Raw genomic sequence first — 26765 nt, 5'->3', positions numbered from 1 at the left:
GAGAAGAGGGAGGGAGGGCAGAATTGGGAGAGGTTAAGGGGTTAAGGCAGGGGGCTACAGCTATGATACAGAGTGAATAATTGTAATAACTTAAAAAATAAATTTAAAAAGTTTAAAAAAAAGAAATAGTCTTCTCAGAAACCTTTTTTTTAATATGAAAACAATCATTTGTATAAACCTTAAAAATCCATGCTTGGTAAGCTATGATAGTATTGTGAACCTGCTTTCTGATCATTTGAACATTTGTAATATTTATGGAATCACAGAAAAAGGGGAAAAATGGGTATGGTGGCTATCACTTACACAGTCTTGGTTTCTTTCAGGTGTTGAACCTTATGCTATGGGCAGATACAGCTTTCTTTATGGTGCTGAAGTTCTTTATTATTCCCCTTTCATGTGCTCAGGCTACCCTCAAGCTCTAGGTTCTTTTGCCTCAGCCTCTGTTCAGTGATGGAATTATAGGAGTGTATAAATGTGTTCAACTAAAAGTTCTTAGGTTTTAAGTTCCACTGGCCTCATCTTCTGGAATATTTCTTATTAGTTTTCCAAATTGTTATTAACAATAGTAATAATAATTTTAAAATTATTTTAAATTTTCTCTTTGTTTACCTGTCACAATTTTTAAGTTGTAGCTGGTAGTTTTGTTGTTGTTTTGTTTTTGAGATAGCATCTTATATGCATCTTGGGCTGGCCTGTTAAAGCAATCCTACAGCCTCAGCCTCCTGAGTGCTGGGATTGCAAGCATGAGCCACCTTTCCCAAGTAAATTTTAATTAGTTTCCCACTCACTATTTCTATTTAGCTTTATCTCTTCTATTATTTCTTTCCTACAGGAGGACTTCTCTTTTTGTAGCATTCACTGATAACAGTAAAACATTAAAAACAACATAGGTGAGGCCAAGGCCATGTTGTCCTGAGTTTGATACCAGTTTGGGCTATAATGGTGAATTGCAGACCAGTTCGGGAAAGAATAAAGAAACTGCCTCAAGCAAACAAGCTGCAGAACTAAGGCTGGCACATCTAGCTGCAGTAGTGCTTAGTGATACCAAATGGATGAGCTATTGTTAATGAGGCCAATAGCTAGTAGTTGCTAATTTCAAGTTGTTTTGTATATTTACGTTTGGTCATGAATTGTAATGATAATAAGAGCTTATCTTCATATGCACTTACTCTGTGCAAGCCACAGTTTCAAGTTGGAATATAAGTAGGTGTGAATATCACTTTATAGAGTCTATTTCTTATTTCCATATTTAGGATGAGGGCCTACAGAAGGATTAGATTATCCCCTCAGAGGAACACAGTGAGCAAGTAACTTTGGGACTATGCATACAGGATTATGAATAAGAGAAACGTAAGAGAGTCAGTACTGTTAAGTTTCAGACCAAATAACATGGAATACTTAGATATAGAGAAACGGAGTTGACAAATAATTTGTGGTTCTTTCAAAGAAATTTATGAACTTGAACTTTATCTTTGTTTTCTTCCTGATCTCTTTTTGTTTTTTCCTTATTATTAATTTTTTCATACAATGTATTCTTTCCCTTCTTCCAAATCCTCCCACTTCCTTAATCACCCAGCTTCTTGTTCTTTTTCTCTCAAAAACAGACGTCAAAACAGAGACAAAAATACCAAAACAAAAAAATGAAACAAACATGCAAACATACACAAAGGGGCTCATTTTGTATTGGCCAACAAATATCCCTGGATATGGGGCCTACCCTGGACTGTGGTTGAGATACACAGCAACGCTCCTTTAGGAAGAACTGGTTTTCCTTTCCTAGGAGGTATAAACTGCCAATAGCTTTTCTGTTGGGGTGGAGATTAGTGGTGGAGTTTTGTGTCCATTTTCCTTTCTCAGTGCTGGGCTTTGTCCGATTTTGAACTTGCACAGGCTCTGTGCATGCTGTCAGTCTTTGTGAGCTCTTATGTTTTTCAGTTCTGTAGCATCTGGAAGACAGTGTCCTCATAGTCATCCACTTTCCCTGACCCTTAGAATCTTTCCATCCTCTCCCTGAGCCTTGAAATATATCTCTGTTCTAAAGATTTATGTACTGCTTTCGAATGGTATTGGTGTTACCAGATTTCTTACTGTATGTGAGGTTGTAAGGTGCGTTTCTAACATAGATAATATAGATTCCATTTATGCATGACACAACTCATGTCTTTCTTTGTGAGGTGGCATAAACAATTATAATCCTTGTACATGAACAATAAGGTAGATGTGTTGTAATTCTGGAAATTTCCACCCTGTATTTTACTAATTTAAATGATCTTGTGTATAGTTTTACGCAGTTGCTTGTCTAAGGATCAGTTTTACTCCCCTGAATCACAGCCATTCGAAGCAGTCTGAGAGAACAGATGTAAATTCCTCAAATTTTATACCTGTAAGCCATAAAAGTCAGTCCATATCCACAGAGGAGACTGTTTTCAACAGCAGTAATCTATATCTCCTGCAAACCTGGTGTAAAATGACAGTATGTACTCAAAACATTCTTCATATTCATGCAGTGTAATGAAATGCTGAGGGTAATTCTTTTTTGTGTGTGTGTATTATTTTTTAATTTTTTTCAATGCAGTTTATTCAGGAACCTTGAACAATCTTCTGACCCTGGGGAAAGCCAGCCCACAGCTTAAATAGCCTCTGGGTAGCCAACCCCAGCATGCCACGTGGTCCACATACATGGAAGCAAGCCAGATCCTCAGCCTTAGCCAAATATGGAGTTGTTTGTGACAGAGAGCACTCACCATCAGGAAGGTGGAAGGCGGAAACCAGCTCCATCTTTAAGGCATAGCATTCCGCAGCTCTCTGCAGTTCCCCCTTTTTGTTTTAGACGCATCAGGCAAGAGTAGAGGTCTGATCTCTGATATTAGAAATAAATTGGGACTTTGTACCGATGTTCATTTAGGTGTCATCCACCCAAAGAGCATCAGACCCGTCCGGTACCTTTTTCTCAGAGGCGGGGCCTGGGGCATCAACCCGCATGCAATCAGACATGCTCTTCTCTGGGTCCAAAGCGGCTGACCCTGAGTGCAGTGCTTAGCCTCGCATCCTGAGCGTAACATTTTAGCTCCCATGCTTGGGGAGACTGTCCTGCTTCAATGGCTGTAAAGACCTGAATGATCATGGCTGCATTACACTGTTGTGAGACTCTAATCTTGCATATACACCACAGGCAAACCAAGGAGACCAACACCAGAAGGCCTGCTAACGCTCCCATGCCCGCCCATTCCTTCAGATGATTCATGGCTGCAGCAATCCATGATGATAATCCTGTGGCTAGTCCTGCGTCCACTCTGGTAGAATTTACCGTGACAATGGCCACTCTCAGCTGCTCCATCGTAGTATCGAATTCTCCAGTCCAATTACCTAAAATATAGCTAGACAATTGTTTAGACAGATTTGCAGCACAGGAAAAATTCTCATATTGTATGCTAGTGACACAAAGTCCAGCATACTTCCATTGACAGCCAAGTTGAGCAATTTGCCATAGGGTATCAAGCCTCCTTTTAGTTGAGCATTAATTCCTTTTTGTACATCTAAGGCATGAGCTACATTGGCTAAAAGATTATTCAGGGTCTGAGCAGTCTGCACAGTATGACTCATGGCTAATGCCGCGGTGGTAGCTCCAACAGCCGCCAATGAGATGGCAGTAACAATGGCGGCTGTAATTCCAAGATCCCTTTTCTGTCTGAAGAGAGTGATAGCTTGAGGGGCATCAACGAGCACAGGCACCCAGCGAGGCATGCAAGTAACCAGGGCATACCTAAATTTACTAGCATTCCAGCATTGGGCAAAAAAGCAAGTATCATTACCACAATTACTTGGCTCTATCTGGCTAATAATGAATAAAAATGGGGGATATAAACAAACAGGTGTGGGCTTATAGGAAATATTATGAGAAGCCTTAACCCCCTCATTGGAACATCCTGCATCAGTTCTAGAACTAGCAGTGGTGGTGTCCGAGGTCTGAGTAGGTTCAGGAGACCATTGCCCCCAGGGGCGAGACGTGCTCCATGAAAATTGACTAACTCCATGTTTTCCTCCACTTTTGAAAGTCATTTAAGGTTCTTAAATTATCTCTTTTTTTTCCTTTTTTTTTTAAATTTTTCATCAATTACACTTTATTCATTCTGCATCCCCCCATGAGCCCCTCCCTCCTCCCCTCCCAATCCCACCCTCCCTCCTCCCTCTGCATGCATGCCACTCCCCAAGTCCACTGATAGGGGAGGTTCTCCTCTCCTTTCTGATCTTAGTCCATCAGTTCACATCAAAAGTGGCTGCATTGTCCTCTACTATGGCCTGGTAAGGCTGCTCCCCCCCCAGGGGGAGGTGATCAAAGAGCAGGCCAATCAGATTATGTCAGAGGCAGTCCCTCTTCACATTACTATGTAACCCACTTGGACTCTGAACTGCCCTGGGCTGCATCTGTGCAGGGGTTCTGGGTTATCTCCATGAGGGTAATTCTTAAAAAGGACAGGGAGGTATGTAAATGTACTACATGTAAACTGATGTTGCTCCTCCTTTTTTAAGTCAAGTATTTTGAGATGTTAGAAACAAGACTTAGGGAAAGAAAGATGATTTGAGGTGCAAATCTTTCTTAAGAATTGGATATTTCTTTCCTTCACTTTGCACATTCTTAAGGTTACACATGGTTCACTGTTTTCTTCAACCGTCAATGATAATTGTTTCAGAGCTTAGTTATTTTGAAGACAGTTCGTGTATTCATCACCCAGTGAATGCAGTCTTTATAGCATTCATTCATTCTTCCACTGAGTGGGAAAGACACACCTGCAAACAAATCCTTTTTGTCCTAGGTGATAAGATACTGTCAGGAGCTATGATACTATGGGGTATGGAATTCACTGTAGCAGTTCATCTCTGGTCTCTAATTGAGGTATGGAAATCACTAAAGTTATGGAAATGAGGCAGAGCAACATTTGTCCTATCCCACCACAGCCCAGAACATTGGCTAATAAGCTAGGACAACCATGACTTAAACACAGACAATAGAGTTTTAAAATTCACTCTTAATTAGACTGTGATATGTTGTCTTTTTAAAACATTCTCTGTATAGTCAAGTAAATGCTTCACTTTTTAATGCTCAAACTATAAACCTGCAGTAATTGAATTACAGACAAAAGGCCCATTTGCCATACTTGCAGTAATTAAGTAGTGAAGCAGTTAATTTTGAACAAGTGTGCAAAGACTTCTCATGGTTACAGAAAGGACTGAGAAGAGAAAATGACTTTCCAAGGTGGCATATTTATTTTGCACCTAAGAAACTTGATACTCTGACCTGCTAAATTACATTTAAAATAATTGTTTTTAAGTTAATTTGCTGGTTTCTCTCTTGCTTCTATGTCAGGTGAGGATCATACTCGAAAGCACAAAGGAAGCTAGGCATTGCCTTCAGGGCACTGTCTCCCCAACCCTGAGTCTTGTGAGTTTGTAGTGTTTAGTCTGTTCATATGTCCTTTAAGCATAAAAGTGCATATCTTGTTTGTTTTCTTTTAAATTGGAATTATGGTATATAAGTGTAATACAATGAATTTTGTAGAGGGGGAGAAAACCTTTTTGAGGCAGAGTTTCTTTATGTAGCCTTGGCTGTCCTGGACTTGCTTTGTTGACCAGGCTGACCACTAACTCACAGAGATGCACCTGCCTACGTGCTGGGATTACAGGGGTGTGGGACCACACTCATCTTAAAAAACAAAAACAAAACAAAAAAACAAACAACTTTTTCCCCCCATCAAATTTTGTGCTTTCTTTGGTGTCTTTGTGTTTCTCTAAGGTAGGGAGTTCAGGTTGTTTTATAAGCTAGTTTCCCATGTATTCCGTTCATTTGTAAAGTCACTGTCATTTAATAAGGACTGAAGGCAGTGCTTTCTTTTTCAGCTGAGAAGGAGATGGTATAGAATTGTATAGATTTATTATGATCACAGTTCACCATAATTTTGAACAAGTATGAAAAGACTTCTCATGGTTACAGAAAGGAATGAGAAGAGAAAATGGATCCAGTAGATGACCTTCTCAGCTTGTCATTCCTTAACTTGAACTTCCCATGCTCTTGTTTTGTTCTAGAGGCATTTTATTTCGATAACTAAAAAAACATCAGCTGTTCGGAAGCAGTCAGTGTACACTGAAAGATACCAAACCAGTTACTTTATCATGTATTTTCTCCTCACAGCTAAGCAAAGAGAGAGAGAAAAAACTTCTACGTTAAGGGAAAAGTCAGAAAAATAGGCCAGTATATTTTTGTTCTCCATATAAATGGCTACTAGGAATTTTGGTGTGAGATGGAAACTTTTTTGGGTCATAAAGGTGGAGAAGCCTTCACATGCTCTTGACCCACATACCGTGTGCTCACAGTGGGGTGGCTAGTGCTGCAGAGCTGTTACTTTGTCAGTCAGTATACTAAGTGCTGACTTTGTGGATGAGTGTCAAAAGTAAAACTTGCTTTTGAGATCATGTTCAGACGAAACTTTTTTGATGGGATGTTGTGTGTGTGCGGGAATGCAAGTATGCTTACATGTGTGTGCCTCATATGTGGTGGCCAGAGAGGACAACTTTGGGTATAGTTCTTAGAGTGTTATCTACTTTTCCTCCCATTTTGGTACAGGGCCTCTCAGGGGTCTAGCTACTTGTAAGGTAGCTAAGCTCAGTGAGTCTTAGGGATCCTCCTGTCTCTACCTCCCCAGCACAGGCGTTATAAGCAGCACCAAACGCAGCTTTAAAACAAAACAAATCTCCACCTCAAGTTCTTGTGTTTTCAAGGCAACTGCTTTATTGGTGGTCTTCCCAGCCCTGCAAAACCCATTTTGTGAGAGCAAATAATATTCTACCCACCAACTGCAGCTAAGATTTACAGTACACATAGGTCTGCCAGTTCTACACTTTGTAGGGTGTACATATACTGTTTGTGCTTCTTTATATATGTGTATATGAACTTCACAAGCATAGTTCTTTTCCTTTCAAAAGTTCTCTTCAGAAAAATTTTACTGTGGTGATGAGAAGTTTCTTTCAGCCAAGGATTACAAATTGTCCATATGATCCATTTAGAAACTACTGTTTCTCCTACTAACTGAGCTTTCAGGGTAAGATCCTCCCTGTTAGTATACAATGTTAGTGTCTTTTCTTCTCAAATTAAGAGGCCCACATATGGAAAACTGTCTTTAATTTTTACAAGCAGAGGCTTCTAGGGTAAGAAAATATTTTAATAAATGATAGTGTTATTTATAATTTCTAGTAGTTTAAAAGGGACTATGGGCATAAAGCGTATTTAGTTGTTGGAAGATAGCCTTGTTTTGTAATGGAAGTTGCATGTCATAATTAGACTTCTGCTGTAATAGAAAATGAAAGATTAGGACATATTCAACTATAAAAAGTATATTTAAATATAAGACTTTAAGGTCTTCAAAAACTTCTTTACCATTGTAGTTTGCTAGAACATTGTCCCTTGTCCCATATCTTGTAGAAGGAAAAATCTCCCTGTGATCGGATGGATGCTCTTAGTGTGGCATGCTTTTATAATATCTCCATGCAGGCAGAAACATTCAGCCTGATAAATAAAACCTGATAACTCACAGGACTGGATTTCAAGGAGCATTTGTCCTAAGCTGGGGAGTGGGGTATCTAACTAAACCGTCAGTGTCAGGAGTGAGCAGTGAGAGATGCTTTTCTAAGAACAAAGATGTAAGCATTTGGCATTTGCTCAAGAATAGCTTTTACAATTAGAATTACAGTTTTAACTGCAGTGCTTTGTTATCTCTCATCAAAGATCTCCTGTTGATAGTCTATTTTCTGCCTTTCATCTTTTTGTTTTTGTTTCATTTTATTATAGACTCTAGGGTGGGGTAATGTTATCAAGGTAGTGATCCTTGGTTTGAATTGCTTTAAAATATAAACAACTGGTTGGGTTTTTTGGAAAGTAAAGCTGGCTGTCATGGAAATGTAGTTAGGGTCACTACAAGTGGCTGTCTGATGACCTCTGACAAATCACTAGCAGAGGTCACAGTGCAAACTGGAAAGAAAATGAAGAACAGACAAAAAGAATTTATAAGCTTTTAAAAGCAGCATGCTATGTAAGTAACAAGAGACTGCCAGAGTTGAGAAGCAGGTTTTGAGGAAATGGGAAGTATGTCTGACAGGAGACAGTATCATCAGAGTAAAGACACTACTTTGTCAGCATGACAGCTTCTTATTCCTGGTCCACTTACCCTGAGGATATTTAATCAGCTGCTTTTTGAAAGAATGCTGGAGGTGGTAAAATGGGGTCAACTTTAAGCCAATTGCAAAGTCAAACTTGAACAACACAAGCACAGAGACTTTTGTAAATGAAATTGATGGAAAGAAGGGGAAATCTCAACCAGAATTGAAATTCTTGCCTGAATGAGACACCCTTTCCTTTCTGTCTTAACCCTTCTCTTCCTTCATCTGCTCTCACAAGCATTGGTATGAAATAATTCAGTTGTTCTGTCCTGATTTCCACCACTTGCTTGCTTATTGTCATGAACTGTAAGTGATGTCTCCCAAACAAACATGATGTCTCCTCATGACCGAATACATTTTGACTAATTCTCTGTTTGGGTAAAAGTCCCAGATACCATAGATTCCACCATTCAACTTTCCTGATTATTGTTTTTATAGATTTCCAGTTAAAATTCTCAATGTTGGTTTTGTTCCTAATTTTATGAACACAGGGTTTTGTTATTACTGCTATTCAGTGTCTTGTCTTTAAGATAATCTGTCATGAACAAGGAACTTTGAGGACTGTAAACTACCTTGAATGGATCATTTCTTGTCTGCTTCTCTCATTAAGATAATAGAATAAAATTGTCCTTTAGGAGCTTTCCCTATATTGATCAGCTCATTTCAGAAGCTGAATGAGAAGAAAAAAACTAAGCCATTCTTTCTGCCATTTTTTATTATCAATAAACCTGGTAATTTTAACTTTAAAACCAATACTAAAGCTGTTGTGTCTCACTAAATGGTACAAATTCAAAAAACTTTCAGGTTTATAATACAGTAAGACAAATGTGTCAATGTCTTATACATATATCCATATAATAACCATTTGTTCAAAAATGGACCCACGTTTTATACCAGTTCAGTGGTGTATGACTAAAATGCCAGAACTCAGGAGGCTTTGATATGAAAGCCAGCTTAGGGCCATGGGAAGTTTGAGACATCCCCGGGCTGTATAATGACAGCCTGTCTCAAAATATACATTCATACACACACACACTTTTTTTTTTATCAGTTACATTTTATTAACTCTCTATCCCAGCCATGTCCCGATCCCTCATTCCCTCTCAGTCCCTCCCTCCCTCCCTCCCTCATCTCCACCGTGCCCCTTTCCAAGTCCACTGATAGGGGTGGACCTCCTCCCCATTCATCTGTAACTGTTTTATCAGGTATCTTCAGGACTGGCTGCAAAGCCCTCCTCTGTGGCCTAACAGGACTGCTCCTCCCTTGGGGGTGGGGGGGCCAAAGAGCTAGTCATTGAGTTCCCTCACTTTGGGAAACCAATTGGTTACTGAGCTACCACAGTCTACATCTGAGCGGAAGTTCTAGGTTATATCCATATATCGTCCTTGGTTGAATGTCAGTCTCAGAAAAGACCCTGTGCCCAGATATATTTGGTTCTTGTGGAGCTCCTATCCTTTCCCCATCAGACTAACTCGCCTTCTTTCTTATGATTCCCTGTACTCTGCCAAAAGTTTGGTTATGAGTCTTTGCTTTGTAAACACTGTTAGTTAGAGTCTTTCAGATGCGCTCAGTAGACTCCTGTCATACATTCAATGCACATCCCATCTGTCTTTCTAAACGAGGATTGATCATCTTACCCCATGTCCGCTCTCTTGATTATCTTTTTTAGGTGTATAGATTTCATTATGTTTATCATATCTTATAGGTCTATATAAGTGAGTATATACTGTGTTTTTCTTTTTCCTTCTGGGATATTTCACTCAGAATGATCTTTTCTAGATCCCACCATTTGCCTGAAAATTTCATGATTTTCTCCTTTTTGATTGCTGAGTAGTGGGTTTATTTCTGGGTCTTCTATGCGGTTCCATTGATCCTCCTTTCTGTTTTTATGCCAATACCATGCAGTTTTTATTACTATTGCTCTGTAGTACAACTTGAGATCGGGGATGGAGATACCTCCAGATGATCTGTTGTTGTACAGGATTGTTTTGGAGATTCTGGGTTTTTACACACACACTTTTTTATGGTTAACATAAAACAGAACCAAGTTTAGAGGTCTTTTGTGGGGTTTGGGCTCTGAGTGTAGTCCTAGCACTGCATCTTTTATTTGCAAATCTCAGATATTTGTTTCCTAGGAGTCTAAATCCAGAAGTGGTCATGAGACAAACTGTTGCCTTTCCTCAATTTGAACAGTAGTGGATCCCAATTTTAATATGAGATAACTATTTGTGTTCATTTTTCTCCCTCTGTAATGGTATCAGAGGAATTTGCTCTTTTTGGTGTTAGAAACCTAAACAATCATTTCTGACTGCCTGGTTTTTCTTGGTGGCTATTCTAGCCAGGTCCTGAGAGTCACAGTTACAGGCTGGGAACAATGGCTAAGGACCCTCAGATTTCCAAGTAAAGTGCCTTTCACATTTCCATCTCGCTTTTCCCATTACATACTTTTTCTTCATGTTTTCTTGTCATGATAGTTGGAGAGGAGAAATTAGAATGAGGTTTCATATAACTATTTGGTAACATACCTTCAAAATGAACCCTAAAATTATTTTATTTTTATATGTATAAAGAATGAAAAAAAGGCCAACAAAATAACTAGATTCTTAATATTTACTTCCTTTAAAAATTATTTAATAATGCAGTTCTTAAGGCAGTGATTTAATTATCTTTAAGCTCATATGTTAATTAAGGTGAAGTTGAATTATCATGCATTCTTCACCTGTAAAAGGAAGTCTCGGGTTTAAGATGATAAAGGTAGTTACCATTTTTTTCCTTTTCTCTTCTTTGTTTTTTTTGTTTGTTTGTTTGTTTTTGTTTTGTTTTTTTTTTGTTTTGTTTTGTTTAACCTATGAGCTCCGTGATCTTTAGAGGACTTAGTAGAAACCGCCTAAATATTAACAGATAAACTTCCTTCCTTGTAAAGGTTGTTGAAGGGGCTTTGTCTCTATGTACATGTGTGTGTTTGTTGGGATGTGTGGGTGGTGGGCTTAATGTACCGGGAAGGGGCGGTGAGACTTTGGGATCAGCTAGACTAATCTTTTTTAAAAATTTATTTATTCATTATTACTCTGTGTGTGGGGGGGGGTTGCAGAGAGGACACACACCTGAAGCACAGGCTTGCAGTCATGAGAGCTAAGCTGCTCGCAAGGCTGGGGAAGCACCATTCTCTCCACTCGGGGACGAAGCTTCCCTTCCTGTTTGAGAACTGCTGCATCATATAAAATGTTTCTGATATTTGCCATTAGATTATGAAGAAGGATAGGTCAGATGTAGTTTCCCTCCTTGAATCCAGGTCGGTAAGTTTATATCAGTTATGTTCCAATTTTTTTCAAAATTTCACCCGAATTTACTTACATTTTAAATCATTTTACTAGTATACAATAGCTGCACAAATCAACCAGTTCTCTTGCAACATTTTTATACAAGAATTTAATATATTTTGATTATATTTACTTCTACCTGTATTGCCCTCTCTTGTCTTTATTCCTCTCACCTCTTGGTCCCCTTCCTATTTCCAAATAGTCTTGTTTCTACTTTCATGGTATGTTTTCTTTTTCCCTGGAGACCTTTTTCCCTTGATCTACCTAACTTATCTATCGATCTATCTAATCTCTATCTACTTAATATTTTTGGTTTTTTTGAGATAGGCTTTCTCTGTGTAGCCTTGGTTGTCCTGGGCTTTGTAGACCAGTCTGGCCTCAAATTCAAAACAGTCCACCTGCCTCTTCCTTTCTGAGTGCTGGGATTAAAGGCATGCACTACCATACCCAGCTATGGTTTGCTTTTTTAAAATCTAGATTTTTACATATGAGAGGAAAACATGTACTGTTTATCTTAATGAGTCTGACTTATTTATGTAACAGGGTGAATTTCAGTTTCCATTTATTTATCAATCACATATTCATTTTCCTCTAAAACTAGATAATACTACACACACACACATACACGTATATATACACACTTTACACTTAATCAGTATATGTTAAAATCTAGCAAATACTGAATATATGTGAGGATTTTTTTCCCCCACAAAGCATTCTCTGGGGCTTTCATAATGGCTCACACCTTTAATCTCCACAGATAATAGGCAGAGATGAGTGGATCTCTGAGGTTTATTGAGTTCCAGAGCAGCCAAGGCTGCTTATTAAGACACTGTCAAAAAAAACAACAAAACAAAAACATGCTATTGATTTTTGCTTTTATACTTAAAAGTATTTGTAGTAAACCTGTGAAGCTTCATGCTCCCCTGGGATTATATGTTAGGTTTCCCTTCCCAGCTTTGTTGCCTGTGGCAACATCAAGCTGTTGTGGAAACTTTTAAACTGTAAACTTTGTATTGTGTAGAACACTGAATTTAGTTCAAGGAATGATAACTCTGCCCCTCCTATCATAAAAATTAGATGGAGATGCATGTTCTCTCTATCAGTAAGACACTTGAAAGATTGATTGAGCATTTTGGGCTATTAGTCACAAGGACATCAATATTTATAAAATGCAGCGTGAGTGTCTGAGTCACAGATGCACTTCAGTTCTGGATTCCTTTTCCTCAGTGTATTCAGTAGGTCAAATCTATGTGAAGGACTGTCTTGAAGTATGAGTGGATGTTGGTGATCTTCTAAGTATTGAGAGACACTAATGAAATGCTCCCCAAAATTCTTTTTGAAGCAGTGATAGTCTTTTTTACAAAGCAAATACATTGATTAAACACTACAGTCCAGGATACAATTTAGATAGAAGACACTGTGAGGCTGAAAGTACAGAGCATTTATGGCTATGATAGTTAATGGCATTTGAAAGATACTGTAAATCGGTGGGTTTTTTTTCTCATATTAGAAAAATATATCTGGAACTTAATGAAGGGTACTCAAATTTCCTATTATAATGTATTTTATTAAAATTTAAACAGTTTCTAAGATATGTAATAAAATGACCTAATTCCTCCATTACAATCCTTAAGTCAACACCAGCTTGAGCCCCTTGCAGCTCTGTGGTCCCTGCTGTATTTGTCAGGTCAGGAACTCTTCGGCCTTGACAAATCAGTATCTGAGCGGACACATCCTCCTGTGGCTTCTGCACACACTGTCCTTATGGCAGTTTGGAAAAATGTGCTTACAAGACACTTTGGAGACTCCAGGTAAAAAGGAATGAGTAAGCGACTTGTTTAAGGGAGAGTGGTGTAAACTTCATCCCTGGGTTTAGCTTATTTTTGGATTGCCTGAGAGCTGCTTAAGATCTCTCTTCAGTTTGCATGGCCTCTGGGCACATAATAGGGAGCATTCACCAGGTATACTAAGAAACGTTGCTTTTCTATTCAAATACCAAGCTAGAAGGTAGAAATCTGGCCAGCAGAGGGAGCAGATTTATGAAAACTGGGCCTTGAAAAATAATCCAGTATGACTTGGTGAACAAGGGCCCTCCCAGATACGTACTCCCTGTGCTTTCATGTTGTGCCCAGAGAGAACCTACAAAGACCAAGTTCCTTGGCTTCCCTGGGCTTGTGTCCTTTTTATGCTCACTTTAAAATTGAGTTGTTGGCCCCCTTTCCCTTTTCTTTTGGCTTTTTTGTTTCTTTTGTTTTTGGTTAGTCCTGTGAAGTAAAAAATATTTTTTAAAATATGCCATAAATATTACTTAGTAAATGAAAATGAATTTTCAGTGCATAGTTTTGGAGTTTTAGGGTGTCTTCAGGTCAGAAACCTAAGATGACTTTAGCGCATGAAAGCTATCATAAATTAAGTTGTGAATGTTTACAACAGGACACTGTTAGGACCAAAATCATCATGAAGTAATTCTTGTTTCAGAATTAGGAAATAAGAATAGTTTTGTTTGTTTGTTTGTTTGTTTGTTTGTTTTAAAGCTCTGCAAATGTGACATATGAACAAATGGCCTTCTGCTGAACTCTAGCTATATAGAAGTGAACCGTAGTATCCTGTGCATCCTAACTAACTTCCTTGGCAGATGTGGTCTTATATGATATTATCAAGTTTACTCAGTTTTGTGAATAAATGCACATTCAGGGCAGTATTCTGAGCATCAGTTAATTTGAAGATAACTTGCCAAATGCGAAGGGGATAAATATGTTTAGGGGACATTTTAGAAATTGTTGGAAATTCTGTCCTTAATCTCAAGCCAATATTTATTTAAAAAAATTAAAAACTATTATATTTAGCAACATAAACAATAGTTTAAAAATCCAACATTCTAATAACATAACCCAAAGACATGCTAATTTGATACTTAAATACTGAGGAATGATAGTAAGAAAATATTGAAAGCTTTTATTTTCTGTAATTGAACCATTGTTTATATATGAATATGATACATTTTATATACAGTAAAAACACTGCAGTTCCTAGCATTGGTGCTTGAAGCAGCATATTTGTATTGCATTGTATGGCATGTGTAGCACAAAGTATGTATTCTATGTGTCCAGAACTATGGCTGCTGTGTTGAAGTCACATGGTGGGCACGTCCAGAAACAGCTTGGATTCTGTACCTGGTTGATTTTGATTCTATGTTGGTGAATCACAAAATTTGGTGATTTTATGTTGAGAAACCTTTTATTGTTGCAGGTTTTTCATAGCAAAGAAGCCTCCAGCTGTAAAAAGTAAGTAGGGACTAGGTCAAGAGGCTTTCATGTGTTATGTAAAGATAAGAGTTGGACTTCTTTAGTATTTTAAGAGGTTGTTAAAAAGGTTTCAGGGATAGATTGATTGGTATGTAGAAAGCTGATATCAGTACAGCTTTGGTGAAGTAGACCATACTGATGAAAAAGAGCGGAACAGAGGTATGAAGTAGATGGAACTGATCTTGGTAACTGATTAGAAGTTGGCTAGGTAAATAGGTATATGTAACAGTTTGAGGGAAAAAAGAAAAGACACAAATCTTACTGTAAATGCATGTGTGTATGTATGTATAAGAAAAGCAACTATAGCTTGAAAAATAATTCTGAGTATTGTATGAATGTAAGAGATAATCTAGTTCCTATTCACTAGGCTCTGGCATACTCCTCAGGGATGTGGTGGAGGCAAAGGGCGCAAAGCAACTTATTTGAGAGTCTAGAAAGCACAGATTGAAATCTGAATCAATGAAGTAGAGAGGTTAAGGGTCTGTGACATGGTAAGGAAAATCTGCATGCTCTTTGTAAGGAGTTATTGTTGAAAGTTAGTACCAAAATTAGGACTGTGTCATTTCAGCACATGTGCGCACTATGAACAAATAACTGCCGGGCAAACCAGTTATACATAGGTGCCAGCTTCATGGCCTTGGTATAGGCAGAGACCTGTTTGGGCTGGGAAAGAGCAGTTTACACAAAGAAAAACTTGGTAAAGGAGGTTAAGGATTCAGAAAGATCTTTCAAAGGGGGATTGTTATAGACCAAAGACAGAGATTTGGTTTAGCAAATCCCGACAGTTTGTCAAAGATACTAAAAGTATAATAGCCTAGTAGCCAAAAAGGAAGACTGAAGTGCATTTGGGGTACAAGGAGGAGTTGAAGTTGACTCTGCCTAAAAAGTTTTGAATTGGTAGACCAAGTGGGAATTTGGAAAGGTTCAGGAAGGCTGATATCTTTCTGTGAATCAGGAAGCAAGAACAGTCTTAGAATGTGTCACACTGTGGCAGTAAAAACAGTATGGAAGATGAATCAAAACTGAGACTCTTTTATTTTATTTTATTTTATTTTTATTTTTATTTTATTTTTTTATGTGTATCAGCATGAAGGTATCAGATCCCTTGGAGCTGGAGTTACAGACAGTTGTGAACTGCCATGTGGGTGCTGGGAATTGAACCCAGGTCCTCTAGAAGAGCAGAAAGTGCTCTTAACCACCGAACCATCTCTCCAGCTTTGAGACTCTTCGATTTCAAGATTTAGGTTTGAATTCTAGCCCCATCACAGTGGCCCTGTGACTGTGGGTGTTTTTTGCATTGGTTTTGTCATTCACAGTTGCTCTGTTTTTAAAAGGTGATGATTATAGGTAGCATCTTTTCTCTAAACTTAATATAAGAGTTGGACAGTAATTCATCTGAAGTGTTTGGTATGTAGCAATGTTCATTCAATAAAGTTTGCTGTTATTACAAAGCAGCATTGATTAATGGCCAAGAGCCAGATTCTGAATCCAGACTTACTACGTTCAAATATTGGCTTTACCAATTACGTGCTTCTGGTATGATTTATACATATACTTGTGCCTTACCAAGTGATCAATAAGTTTGTCTTCTTGGCGAGCATAATTGTGACAAGTGTCTAATGAAAACTTTTGTTAATTTATAGGAGGGACAAAATGTCCATATATTATATGTGCCTTGGTTTTCTTATGTCTAAGAAGAAGATAATACCTATCATTTAGACTTGTTGTAAGTTAAAAGTGTTACTCAGTGGAAGCTCTTAGTGTGTGGTGCTTAGGAAGCAAACATGACTAGCTGCCATTATTATCCATGTTCATAGCATTAGTAGGAACTGAGAAGAAACATTTTCTACAAAGACATTGGGGCTGTTAAGACAAGTTATTCACAGGTAATCACTGAAGACCACTTTCTGACTGCAGAGTTTTGTGGAAGTGTGAGGCCACAGGAGTAGCCAGAAACCAGAGAACTGCCCCAGAAATGAAAGGTGGTTGAGGAATTTGGATTGTAAAAGGACAGGACCAATCGTGATAGAAAAAGAGCACCAGCAAACCACATTCCTACAGTGCTGTTAATATGTTAACTAAAAGGCATTTTTATAGTCTGTTGAAGAATAGAAACTTGGAAATTAAGAACGTAAGCACATCTGCAAGTAACTAGAGAAAGTGATGGTTGCATTGTTACTGACTTCTTTGTGTAATTAGCTTCTCCTTGCCAAATCCTCTCTTGTCTCTTTCAAGGTAGCTATTGTCTTGATAACTGCAGCTTAGAGCAGCAGATTTTATCTTGTTAGGCTACACTAAGAACAAGTGTCATGAAATGCTGAAAGTATTAAAGATCTTAAAAATATACATTATATCATGAAGTATTCGAAGAGGTCACCAGCACAGTGGCCTGAGTCTTTTTTTGACTAGTTGGTACATTGTTTGTTCATGAAGAACACACAGACATCATGACAGAGCTGAAGTTTCAATTTGAAACTTTTCAGTAGGGAGTGTTTAAAGATACTTTATATGAATTGTAACAGCATTGCTTCTAAAATAAGAGTGTTTATTGAGTAAAATATTTTTTTCACTTAATCTGTCCATAGGCTAAGTTTGTCTTTATAATCCCAATAAATGATGATTGTCATTTGTTGGATTTTTATCTTCAAAGAGTTTTCATCTTATGTATTTGTCATTTGGAGTCATCAGAGACATAGTATACTCTCTGCCATGAATCCCTGACTCTGTTTACCCCTGTTGTGCCCCTTTGATTTCCCAAGACCTTTAAACTACTACTGCAGTAAATGATCAGCGTAGACAGAATAGAAGGCTTCATGTTAGTTCCTTTTTCCCTTGGTAAGCATTTTTGGTTAAGTTAGGCTTTCTAGATCATCTCCTCTCCTTGCTAATTGTGTGCCCCTGGAAGGTTCTTAACTCTCGGTTGCTTCAATTGAGATTCACAGTGTTGTTTTTGGAATACTTCTCTAAGGATGGAGAAGATAGATCTAGAAATTGAGCTCTGCCTTTTAGTTGTGTATTAGTATTGTTTTAGGAATTTTGGAGGATAGTATCCTGAGTTATATGTGGTTAAATATCAGAAAAGTCACTGATACTGTTTTCAGGACTAGGCTTTCTTTTACCCCAGGAGGTATGTTTCATGATCCTTATAGATATCTGAAATTATGAGCAAGTCCAGTATTCTCTATACTTGATTTTCACTAAATTTTTACCTGTGACAAAGTTTCATTTACATATTAGGTATGTAACAGATTATTAATGATAACGTGACCATAAAATTTAATAACTGTAATAAGACATAGAAGTATGGATATAGTTTGCACTTAAATATGTTGAATAAAACTCTTGTTGATACAATATAAATGGGTCAGTAGTCTTTTCATTGGCAGGCACTCTCTCTCCAGTAGTAGTATTTATGTTGTCATTTCTAACCTGTTTGTGCCTATTTGTACCTCCAATGTAATGTAAATAAATGATTTGGTGCCACTCTGGAGATCCATGCTAATGTCTCCAGAAACTCGAATTATTTCTGGTGCAGTGTGTTACCATGATCAGAACATGGTTTTTCACAGGTCTTTCACTTGTATATTTAATGTCTTTTCCACCTTAATTAAGCACTTATAATGCATTGTTGCCATAGCTTGCGGTTTGAAGTATGACAACAAAAGCTAGCATAAATTTCTCTTTTCATTACAATTTCATGACTAGAAAGCTCACTGTAACTACTCTAGTTACTTCTTTGTTAGATTATCTTCCCCGATAAATTGAGAATGTTTACCTTTTTCCTCAAAGGAAAAACTTTACAACTTTTCTTTGTTGTGGGCTTTGCATATTTGAATTGCATGCTCATACTCAATACTCAAGTTACTACTTATCCACTTCCTGGAGCCATTATAGAACTGAAGGTTGATTTGAAAGAGCTGGGCACTACTGAGTCTTGATGTATGTTGTCTGCAGTGGCTACCAAGTGACTAATAGATAGGTAGTGTCACTGAACCAAAACATGATTTGTTTCATTTAGGTAAGACGGAGCTAAATGACCCACTATTTCCTCATGCTACTTGGTCTTGTTTATAATTTAAAAATAACTAGTGTGTTTCTGCTATGCTTTCTGTGGTTTTTTCAGATTACAATTGATGACAAGTATCAAAAACTATGAAAGGGAAACTGATGGAAGGAGACTGCTTGCTGTGTGAGCAAAACTCAAGAGTAAAGAGTGTTGGGTTTTGATTCAGGGCTCCCACAATAAGGCCTTAGAAAGAAGGAATGTTTGACAGCTGACTTTAAGGACAGAAAATAGGATTTTAGGCTGAGGAGCAAGGCCTCAAGGTTGGGGATTTGTTAGTTCCTACAGAAGCAGGCCTCTTATGAAAGGCTGAGAGAGAATTGGTTCAGTTTCTGTCGGAGCTGCCCTCTAGCTACAGAGTAGAGAAAACTGAAGCAGTGCCATCACTAACAGCGTCCAGGAGCCTCTTTCTGTGTCTGAAGTTTGCCCTAGGATTGGGATAGGGTTTTATTAGACGTGTAGGAAAGCTTAAACTCCAAAAGAAAGTTATGCCACAGAGCTAACATTTTAAAATGGGAAGTGTACTGATTGATGGTCTGTGCTGTCAGACAAGGTGATAGAAAGACTGAGAAGATCTTCCCTCCCCACCCACAACATACTGTTTCTGATTATGTGACTGCATGTCAGTCGGACAAAGAAAGGAAACTCTTTTTTTTTTTTTTTTTTTTCTTCAGTTTTTGAGACTGGAAATACTGTCTACTGGTGAATGGGGAAAATCTCTTTCCTAAAGAGAACAGTAGATTGCTACCTGTTAAAGCTGTACTGCCTCTGTGGGACATGGAAGGAAAGGGTGTGCTGTTCTAACACTGGACAAGAGCCTCTGAGTCAGTGTGCTAGGCATTCTATTCTCTACCAGCATAGCTACTTGCTGAGTTTTCACACAGAGAAGGACCAGTATGATGACTAACTTCACAAGTAATTGGTGACAGAGGGAGACATCTATTTGAAGACTGCTCGTAGTAAATCTATTTTCCCTCCATTGCTTTCTTTGACCAGCTGTATTGTTGTTGTTGTTCTTGTTGTTGTTGAGTATTGATTGTGAGACAGGTCTTAAAAGAATGTACTTGCTAAGTTTGCAGAACAGTTAACTGAAGTTCTCTCCACCATTTAAAATTGATCGTTAGTGTGGGACTGGACAGATAGTTTAGCAGTAAGAGCCCATACTACTCTTATAAAGGTCCTAAGTTTGGTTCTTGGCACCTCACAACCTCCTACAACTCCAGTTTAGGGAATTCACTATTGTCTTCCAGATTCTGTGGGCACCTCTGGTCATGTGCGTACCACCCATCCACATATACACTTAAGTGAAAATGGCATTTTAAAAGGCTTTTGAAACAATTGGTTGATACTGAATTCAGTACAGTGAGTGTGTAATCCAGGACACTTGTGCCCATAGAAAAGGTAATCACACTGTTTCATTGCTTTTTCTTTTTTCTTTCTTTAATTTACAATTTATTTGCTTTGTATCTCAGTTGTAGCCCCCCTCATCTCCTCTCAGTCCCACCCTTCCCTTTCTCTTCCCTGTCCCTCTTCCCTAGTCCACTTGTTGGCATTGCTTTTTATACAATAAACAAATATTCACTGTTTTGAATAGATATCTTCATCACTTGGCAGCCTCAGCAACAAAGTTTGATCTCATTTATTCTTTCAAATAATGCGTGATCAAGTAATCTGATATTGGTTATCTTGCAATCACAAAGGCTAGGTTAGCCCCCATTGAATGAAGTCCGTCAGTTGCTTCATTTGTTGCTTATAGACTGCTAACTAAATTTGTTGTTCTTTGAGAAACATCAGGCAGCGTGAACTAAAATTTTACTGTCAAGGTTTAATAAAATTTTCACCTTCTTGTTGATGGTCAGGGTAGTTTCTCAGGCGTATGTATGTCTTCTTCCTTTATCTTTGCTACTTTATTTTTTTCATTTTTCCTTTGTTTCTTCTCTTGATTTCTTACTGCTTTTGAGAATTACAATCAAGAACATCATTATCCCCTACTGTTTTACCTTCTTTTCACAGTTTGAGCATAGACTGATAGGAAATTAAAATCTAGCTTGTTAGATTAGATAACTGTAAATTATTAATGTGTCCAGTTCACAGTTGGAGGTGTTTTACACCTTTAAATTACACTTTCCTGACCATTCCATCTGGGACACATTACCTACAGTTCACGTACACTGTTATTTATCTCTCAAGAATGCTAAAATTAAATGTCTTTTTTTTTTTTTTTCCTTTCTAACACTGTGCAGGGGTTGCCAGCTCTATTTCCCCCAAAATCCAGGTGGCTGTTGTTTTTCACATACCACAAGCCAGCTTGGTCTGCCTATCAGAGTCAGACAGTTTTTATTCCCCTTTCCCACCAAGAAAAGAGTATCTGAATTCGGAGAAATGAAAGAGATGGTCGTTACTTTGAAGCCACCATGGTATATAAAAATAGTGGATCATTGCCACAGTTAAGTGCTGGGGTTTGTGTAGCTGTTTGAAAATACTCACACCTCTCTGATCTCAGTACTTTGTTATGTTAGACAGATAGACAAATAAGGTCTTGAACCTTCATAAAAAAAGACTCAACAGTAGAGGAAGGATTTATCTCAACTATTATTCAAAGGAAAATGTAGTGAAATTGCCAATATAAAGTCATTATGTATACTTCTTTGTAAGGAGAATTATTTTTAAAATATCAGAAAAGATACCTAGCCATTAGTTTGTTCTTTAGATTCTATTTTATTTAAAATATTTAATTATGCATGCATAGGCATATAGTGGACCCTCTCTTTTGATTGAACCATCCTCATAAATGTTCAAGGAAAGAAAACACTTGCATCTATGCTGTACAGGCTTCTTCTCCTTGTCATTAGTATCCAAAATGTAAACGCTATACCAGTTTATAAGAGATTTTGGTATCCTAGGATTTTATTATCTGTAATAAAATACTGAACACATAGTTTTGTGTTTGTAAGAAATGCTTATTTTATGTAAAACTAATAGCATAATATAATTCACAAGTCTGGGGCCAAAATAATTTTTCTAAAGGCACTGGCAATAATTTGCCCTCTCCAATTGATAAAATGCCTAAGTGTATGATTTCCCATTGATTTTTTTTTTAACTATTAAAAATGTTATCTCATAAAATATTGGGTCCCCAATATGGATTTAATTACCCACTCAAGACAGCTTATCCTGCATGATTAATAAACCACAGAAGCAGCCATTTCCTTTGCTCTCTGTATGGCAATAGTATTTTTGGAAATTGGGCTGCCTGTGCCAAGCTTTATTTGTAGACAGAACGGAGTTGTTAAATGCCCTATCAATTCACAAGAAATCTTTGTTCTTTTATTAAGAACATGCCAGATAACTAGTTCCATTAGAGTTTTCAATAACTTCTTTTGCTCTTAAAGCAGCCACACGAGTCATATAATTACTTCATTCAGCAGAAATTCTTGCTACAAAAGCCATAGGGACGCTGTTTTATTCTTCCTCTTCTCCATCTTCTTCCCTTTACTCTTTTTTTTTTCTTTACTACTATTTCCTTCTGCCTCCTACCTTTCTCACTTTCTTCTGTTTGTTTTATTTTTGGCTTAATCATAGACAAATACACATTCAATGGAGGTTTTTATCAGTGATTTTTTTTTTATTAAAATCCACATTATTATTACTGTCTTCAATCAGAGAATTATCTCACTGTCCATCCTCAGTGAGCTGGTTGAATAGGTTGTAGTGTACTCACATTTTGATATGCTATACTTATTAAAATGAACAAGGTGTATTAATCTAAGAAGAGCATGTCCATACGCACACACACACGTGCAGAATAGGAATTTAAGAGGTACAGAATGACATAGTTCCTGAGGCAACTGAAATTGGTCAGGGATAGGTATGCAATTGGAGGAGCATTTCTTAACCTATACGCCACAAACACTCTGGGGTCAAAGGACCTTTTTACAGGTGTGACCTTAGACCACTGGAAAACACCGATATTTGCATTACGATTCATAACAGTAGCAAAATCACAGTTATGAAATAGCAACGAAAATAATTAAGGTTGGAGTCACCACAACATAAGGAACTGCATTAAAGAATTGCAGCAGTGGGAAAGTTGAGAACCGCTGAATTAAAAGGAGAAGATGATTAACATTATAGAAAAATGGACTCTGTCGGTATGGAAATTTAGCATGGATATAAGTAGTGTTCCTGGGAATGAGGTAGAAATCTGCATTCTTTGAGAAATGGGACTGGTACAGTTGGCTGACTATTCAGGATAAATGAGTAAACTAGGCTCTGATTTTACTGCTTTTATTAATGTATTTCAGTGTCTATGATGAAGTCATACAAGCTCTAAAGAAAGTACTAGTGGAATAGCTTTTGGTTTTAAAGCAAGGACAAGCTAAACATAACTCAAAATCCAGAAATAAGGATCATGTATGAGTTTGCCTGTTTTGTGTTGTTTACAAGGCCTGAGAAGAGATAAATCTTGATATTTTATATTCATGGATCCAAGGTTCTTTTAACATAGTGTTCTAAGTTTAATGACATTATATTGTCAGCATTGGATTGGTGTAGATATTCATGGAGTGAGAGAGGAAAGTGTGTGTGTTCATAATTGTCATCAGCTCTTCCTGACTCATTTAAGGCTTCATAGCATTTCACTGTACTGTTTGAGTTTTTACATGAGCATATATCAATAGTAATCCATATCTTATATAAAATGAGAAATTATAAATCAGATGAAAAATGGGACAGGATATAAAAGAGTGCTTTGTTATTCTGGACTCTAGGATTGGTTGTAATGGAGATGATGATGTGCTCTTGCAACCTATCTGATATGAATAAAACAATCCTTTTATCGTCAAGAATAACTTTTAAGTCATTAAAAAACAGTGGAGAATTGGGATTGTATAAAGGATACTGACACATTTATAACCTAATTTTTTTAAGTTACTTTAGCCAATTATTCATTTAAAAAATTATAAAGGTTTAATCCCCCCTCTTTTTTAAAAAAAAAATCAGGTTACATGTATACTGGAGAGATGCAAAAATATGTTTGTTTTGTTTTGTCACATATAGGTGATGACTCATCCTGCTTCATGACCCATAATGTGTTAATGCTCCAAGTCCTTGGAAACTGCAGTTTTTGAAACATGTATTTTATTGTATGAAGTAGTTTTATTGCAAATCTAAACCAAGAAAAATCAAATGACTCTTAGAAAGCATTTAATTTATTTAATATTTAAAGCACATTTATCTTAGTATAAAATGCAAAATTGACTGGAACTGTAATAGTGAAATAGAAACCATGACAGAACATGCGGAGGGTTCCTCCTCTTGGACTCCCTCTACTCTCTGCCAAGGCGTCTTTTATCAGTCTTTAATCAATCTCTTGGGAGACACTATCCTGAATAAATACCAACAGGTGAATATAACTGGTAATCCGCTAATAGCTTATATTGGTTTTACGTTTTGAAGTTATGGAGTGGAAAGAAGTAGAATTATTAAGGGAATTTTTAAAGCTCAATTTAGCCCATTAAAATGAATGCATGATTATATACTTAGAATTCTCACTGAATCCAGTAAATGTCTGAGCTGATAGATGGTTTAGAAATTAAAATTATAATCCAATGAGAGCTAACTGGGCAAAATAAAGTAATTTTAAGCAAAGTGACTTTTGTTCATATTCACATTTTTTTTTTCATCTTTTGTCCTTTTTCCACCCCTCTAGGTCACAGTAATGAAAGGCAGTAATAGAAATAAAGATCATTCAGCAGAAGGAGAAGGGACCGGAAAACGACCAAAACGAAAGTGTCTTCAGTGGCATCCATTGTTAGCCAAGAAACTTCTGGACTTTTCAGAAGAGGAGGAGGAAGACGAGGAAGAGGAAGATATTGATAAAGTAAGCCTTCCATTCACCACAGAAATCTCACGGATATTTAGGCACTAATTTATGATAGAACATAATAAAAGTTCCTGCTTAACTCATAAATCTAACTTTGAATCCTTCTCTAGCAGTTCTGACCACTCACAGTTTGTGATAATGCTGTGCACATGGGGCTTTTCATACAGCTTGATGTGTTTACGTGTATCATTTTCCTTGCTTTCAGCCCAGCCTTGCCTCTGGCCATCAAGCCATTTCAGAGATGTGCTCAGTCTTTGAGCTGTGGCCTTTGTGGTATCTGGCTATACTCCCTCCTCTCCCCAAAGCCTCAGTAGCACATTGTCTTCAAAGTTCCTTTCTTAGACGGCACCCACCCCTCTGCCCCATGCATGAACAGTTAGCTCCAGGACTTGGTATAACTCGGTTTTCTTTATTTCAGAAAAGAAGCCGAATCAGCATATATTAAGTCAGGATTTCTTCATAGCACTCAGAACTGTTTGCCCTGTGGTTAGCTGTGCGCATGGTTTGTCTGCTTTTCAGACCTGAGAAGCTCTGAGAGAAAGGGGCCTTTGCCTCTTTTGAGCAGTCTTCTGCACCAGAACCAAGCTTGGTACCTGGACCATAGCAGACATGAAATATCTATATGCTGAATGGAGGACAAAACACCTGTATTTGTCACTACAGGTTTTACAAATACATGCTTTTCAGGCTGTTGACATTCATTCAGCCTTCTTTTAATAACAAAAATGAAACAGAACTCACCTTTTTCAGAGGAGAGAGCCCATTCCCGTAATATTGACATTATACTGTTTGTGAGGCATGTTTCAGTTTTCAGTGCACATTAAATTTCAAGATTAGGTTTGGAAGGGGAGTTTTACATCATGGCACTCTGGTTTCTGGAAACTGCTGATTCTTATGCTTTGTTTGACTTTCTGATTCATTTGCCCTGTTGATTACTTAGTCCTTGGGGTTGTCTCCTCTTTCCATGACAGCACTCTCTTCTGTTTATACAGCTTCCTTCATGTCTATTCTTTCCTGTTTTCTTTCATTTCCACGTATAACTTTGCCTGCAAATATTCATGCTTAAATGTGGATATGTAGTTTTACACCTGTAATGTCAGTACTTTGGGAAGCTGAGTCAAGAGGATTGAGAATTTGAGGCTAGCTTTGCCTCTGTAGTAAATCTAAACAAAAGTAGCTTTACTCTGAGCCTATAATTTTTATCTCTGTCTCCATCATGAATTTTTATTCTGAACTCTGGACTTATTTTTCTACTATGTCTCTTTCTCTGTCTATCATTTATTCATCCATTATCTAAGATATCTGTCTATCTATCTATATATATATATATATATGGAATTTTGGTTTGAATGTGCTGAAAATGAAGCTTTCATTTTTCTCCTCTAAAACTTCTGTATCTTCCCTTTATCAGTAAAGGTACCTACAACATATCCAGTTAATGCTTGATTTTGCTCAAGTGTCTCATCCATCCCCAGATCCTCTGAGCTATAGTTTTTAAAACATGTTCTTTATGTGACCCCTTTTTAAAACCTTGGCACAAGACACCACTATTTCTAGCAGAAATTATTTTAATCTAACCCATCTCCCTTCCTTCAGCCTTCCCTTGTACTACACAAAGTAGTCACAGGGATTCTTTTAGAATGGAAGGCCAGTAATGCAGGGATTGTGTACTCACTGCTCTGTTAAAATAGGGCCTGGACCATGGTGTTGAGTGAAAGAGTCAAGTCATTAGAAATGTCCATTTCTCCACCTTCAGTCTCTGAGATTTTTTACATTTATATTCATTTGCTCATTTACCTCATTAGACCACTGGCAGGTGTCCACCGAGCCAGCCTTAGCTGCTTCACATGCAATTTCCCTATTTGTTCTGCCCTTTGGATTGTTCTTCAGTTTTCAAATCCAGTTAAATACCAACCACTCTTGATTCTATTAGGAATTACCTCTGTTCTTATATCCTATTACTCTTGTCTAGATTTCTGTTC

The 26765-nt window shown here is 37.5% G+C and overlaps 1 protein-coding gene across 12 annotated transcripts in view; it reads left to right on the top strand.

The window, feature by feature from the left end:
• The window catches only part of Bbx (BBX high mobility group box domain containing), a 237706-nt gene that overhangs the window by 124578 nt on the left and 86363 nt on the right, over nt 1-26765 (top strand). For all 12 annotated transcript variants that reach the window (XM_021646810.2, XM_060370533.1, XM_060370532.1 and 9 more), the window contains one exon: nt 24610-24780. In XM_021646810.2, the coding sequence (XP_021502485.1) occupies nt 24619-24780 (162 nt within the window). In that variant the 5' untranslated portion in view covers nt 24610-24618. The remainder of the gene's footprint in view (nt 1-24609; nt 24781-26765) is intronic.

Source organism: Meriones unguiculatus, chromosome 17, assembly GCF_030254825.1.
Source record: "Meriones unguiculatus strain TT.TT164.6M chromosome 17, Bangor_MerUng_6.1, whole genome shotgun sequence".
Taxonomy (NCBI): domain Eukaryota; kingdom Metazoa; phylum Chordata; class Mammalia; order Rodentia; family Muridae; genus Meriones; species Meriones unguiculatus.
The sequence above is the reverse complement of the archived record's forward strand: the minus strand, read 5'-3'. Positions and strand labels throughout refer to the sequence as shown.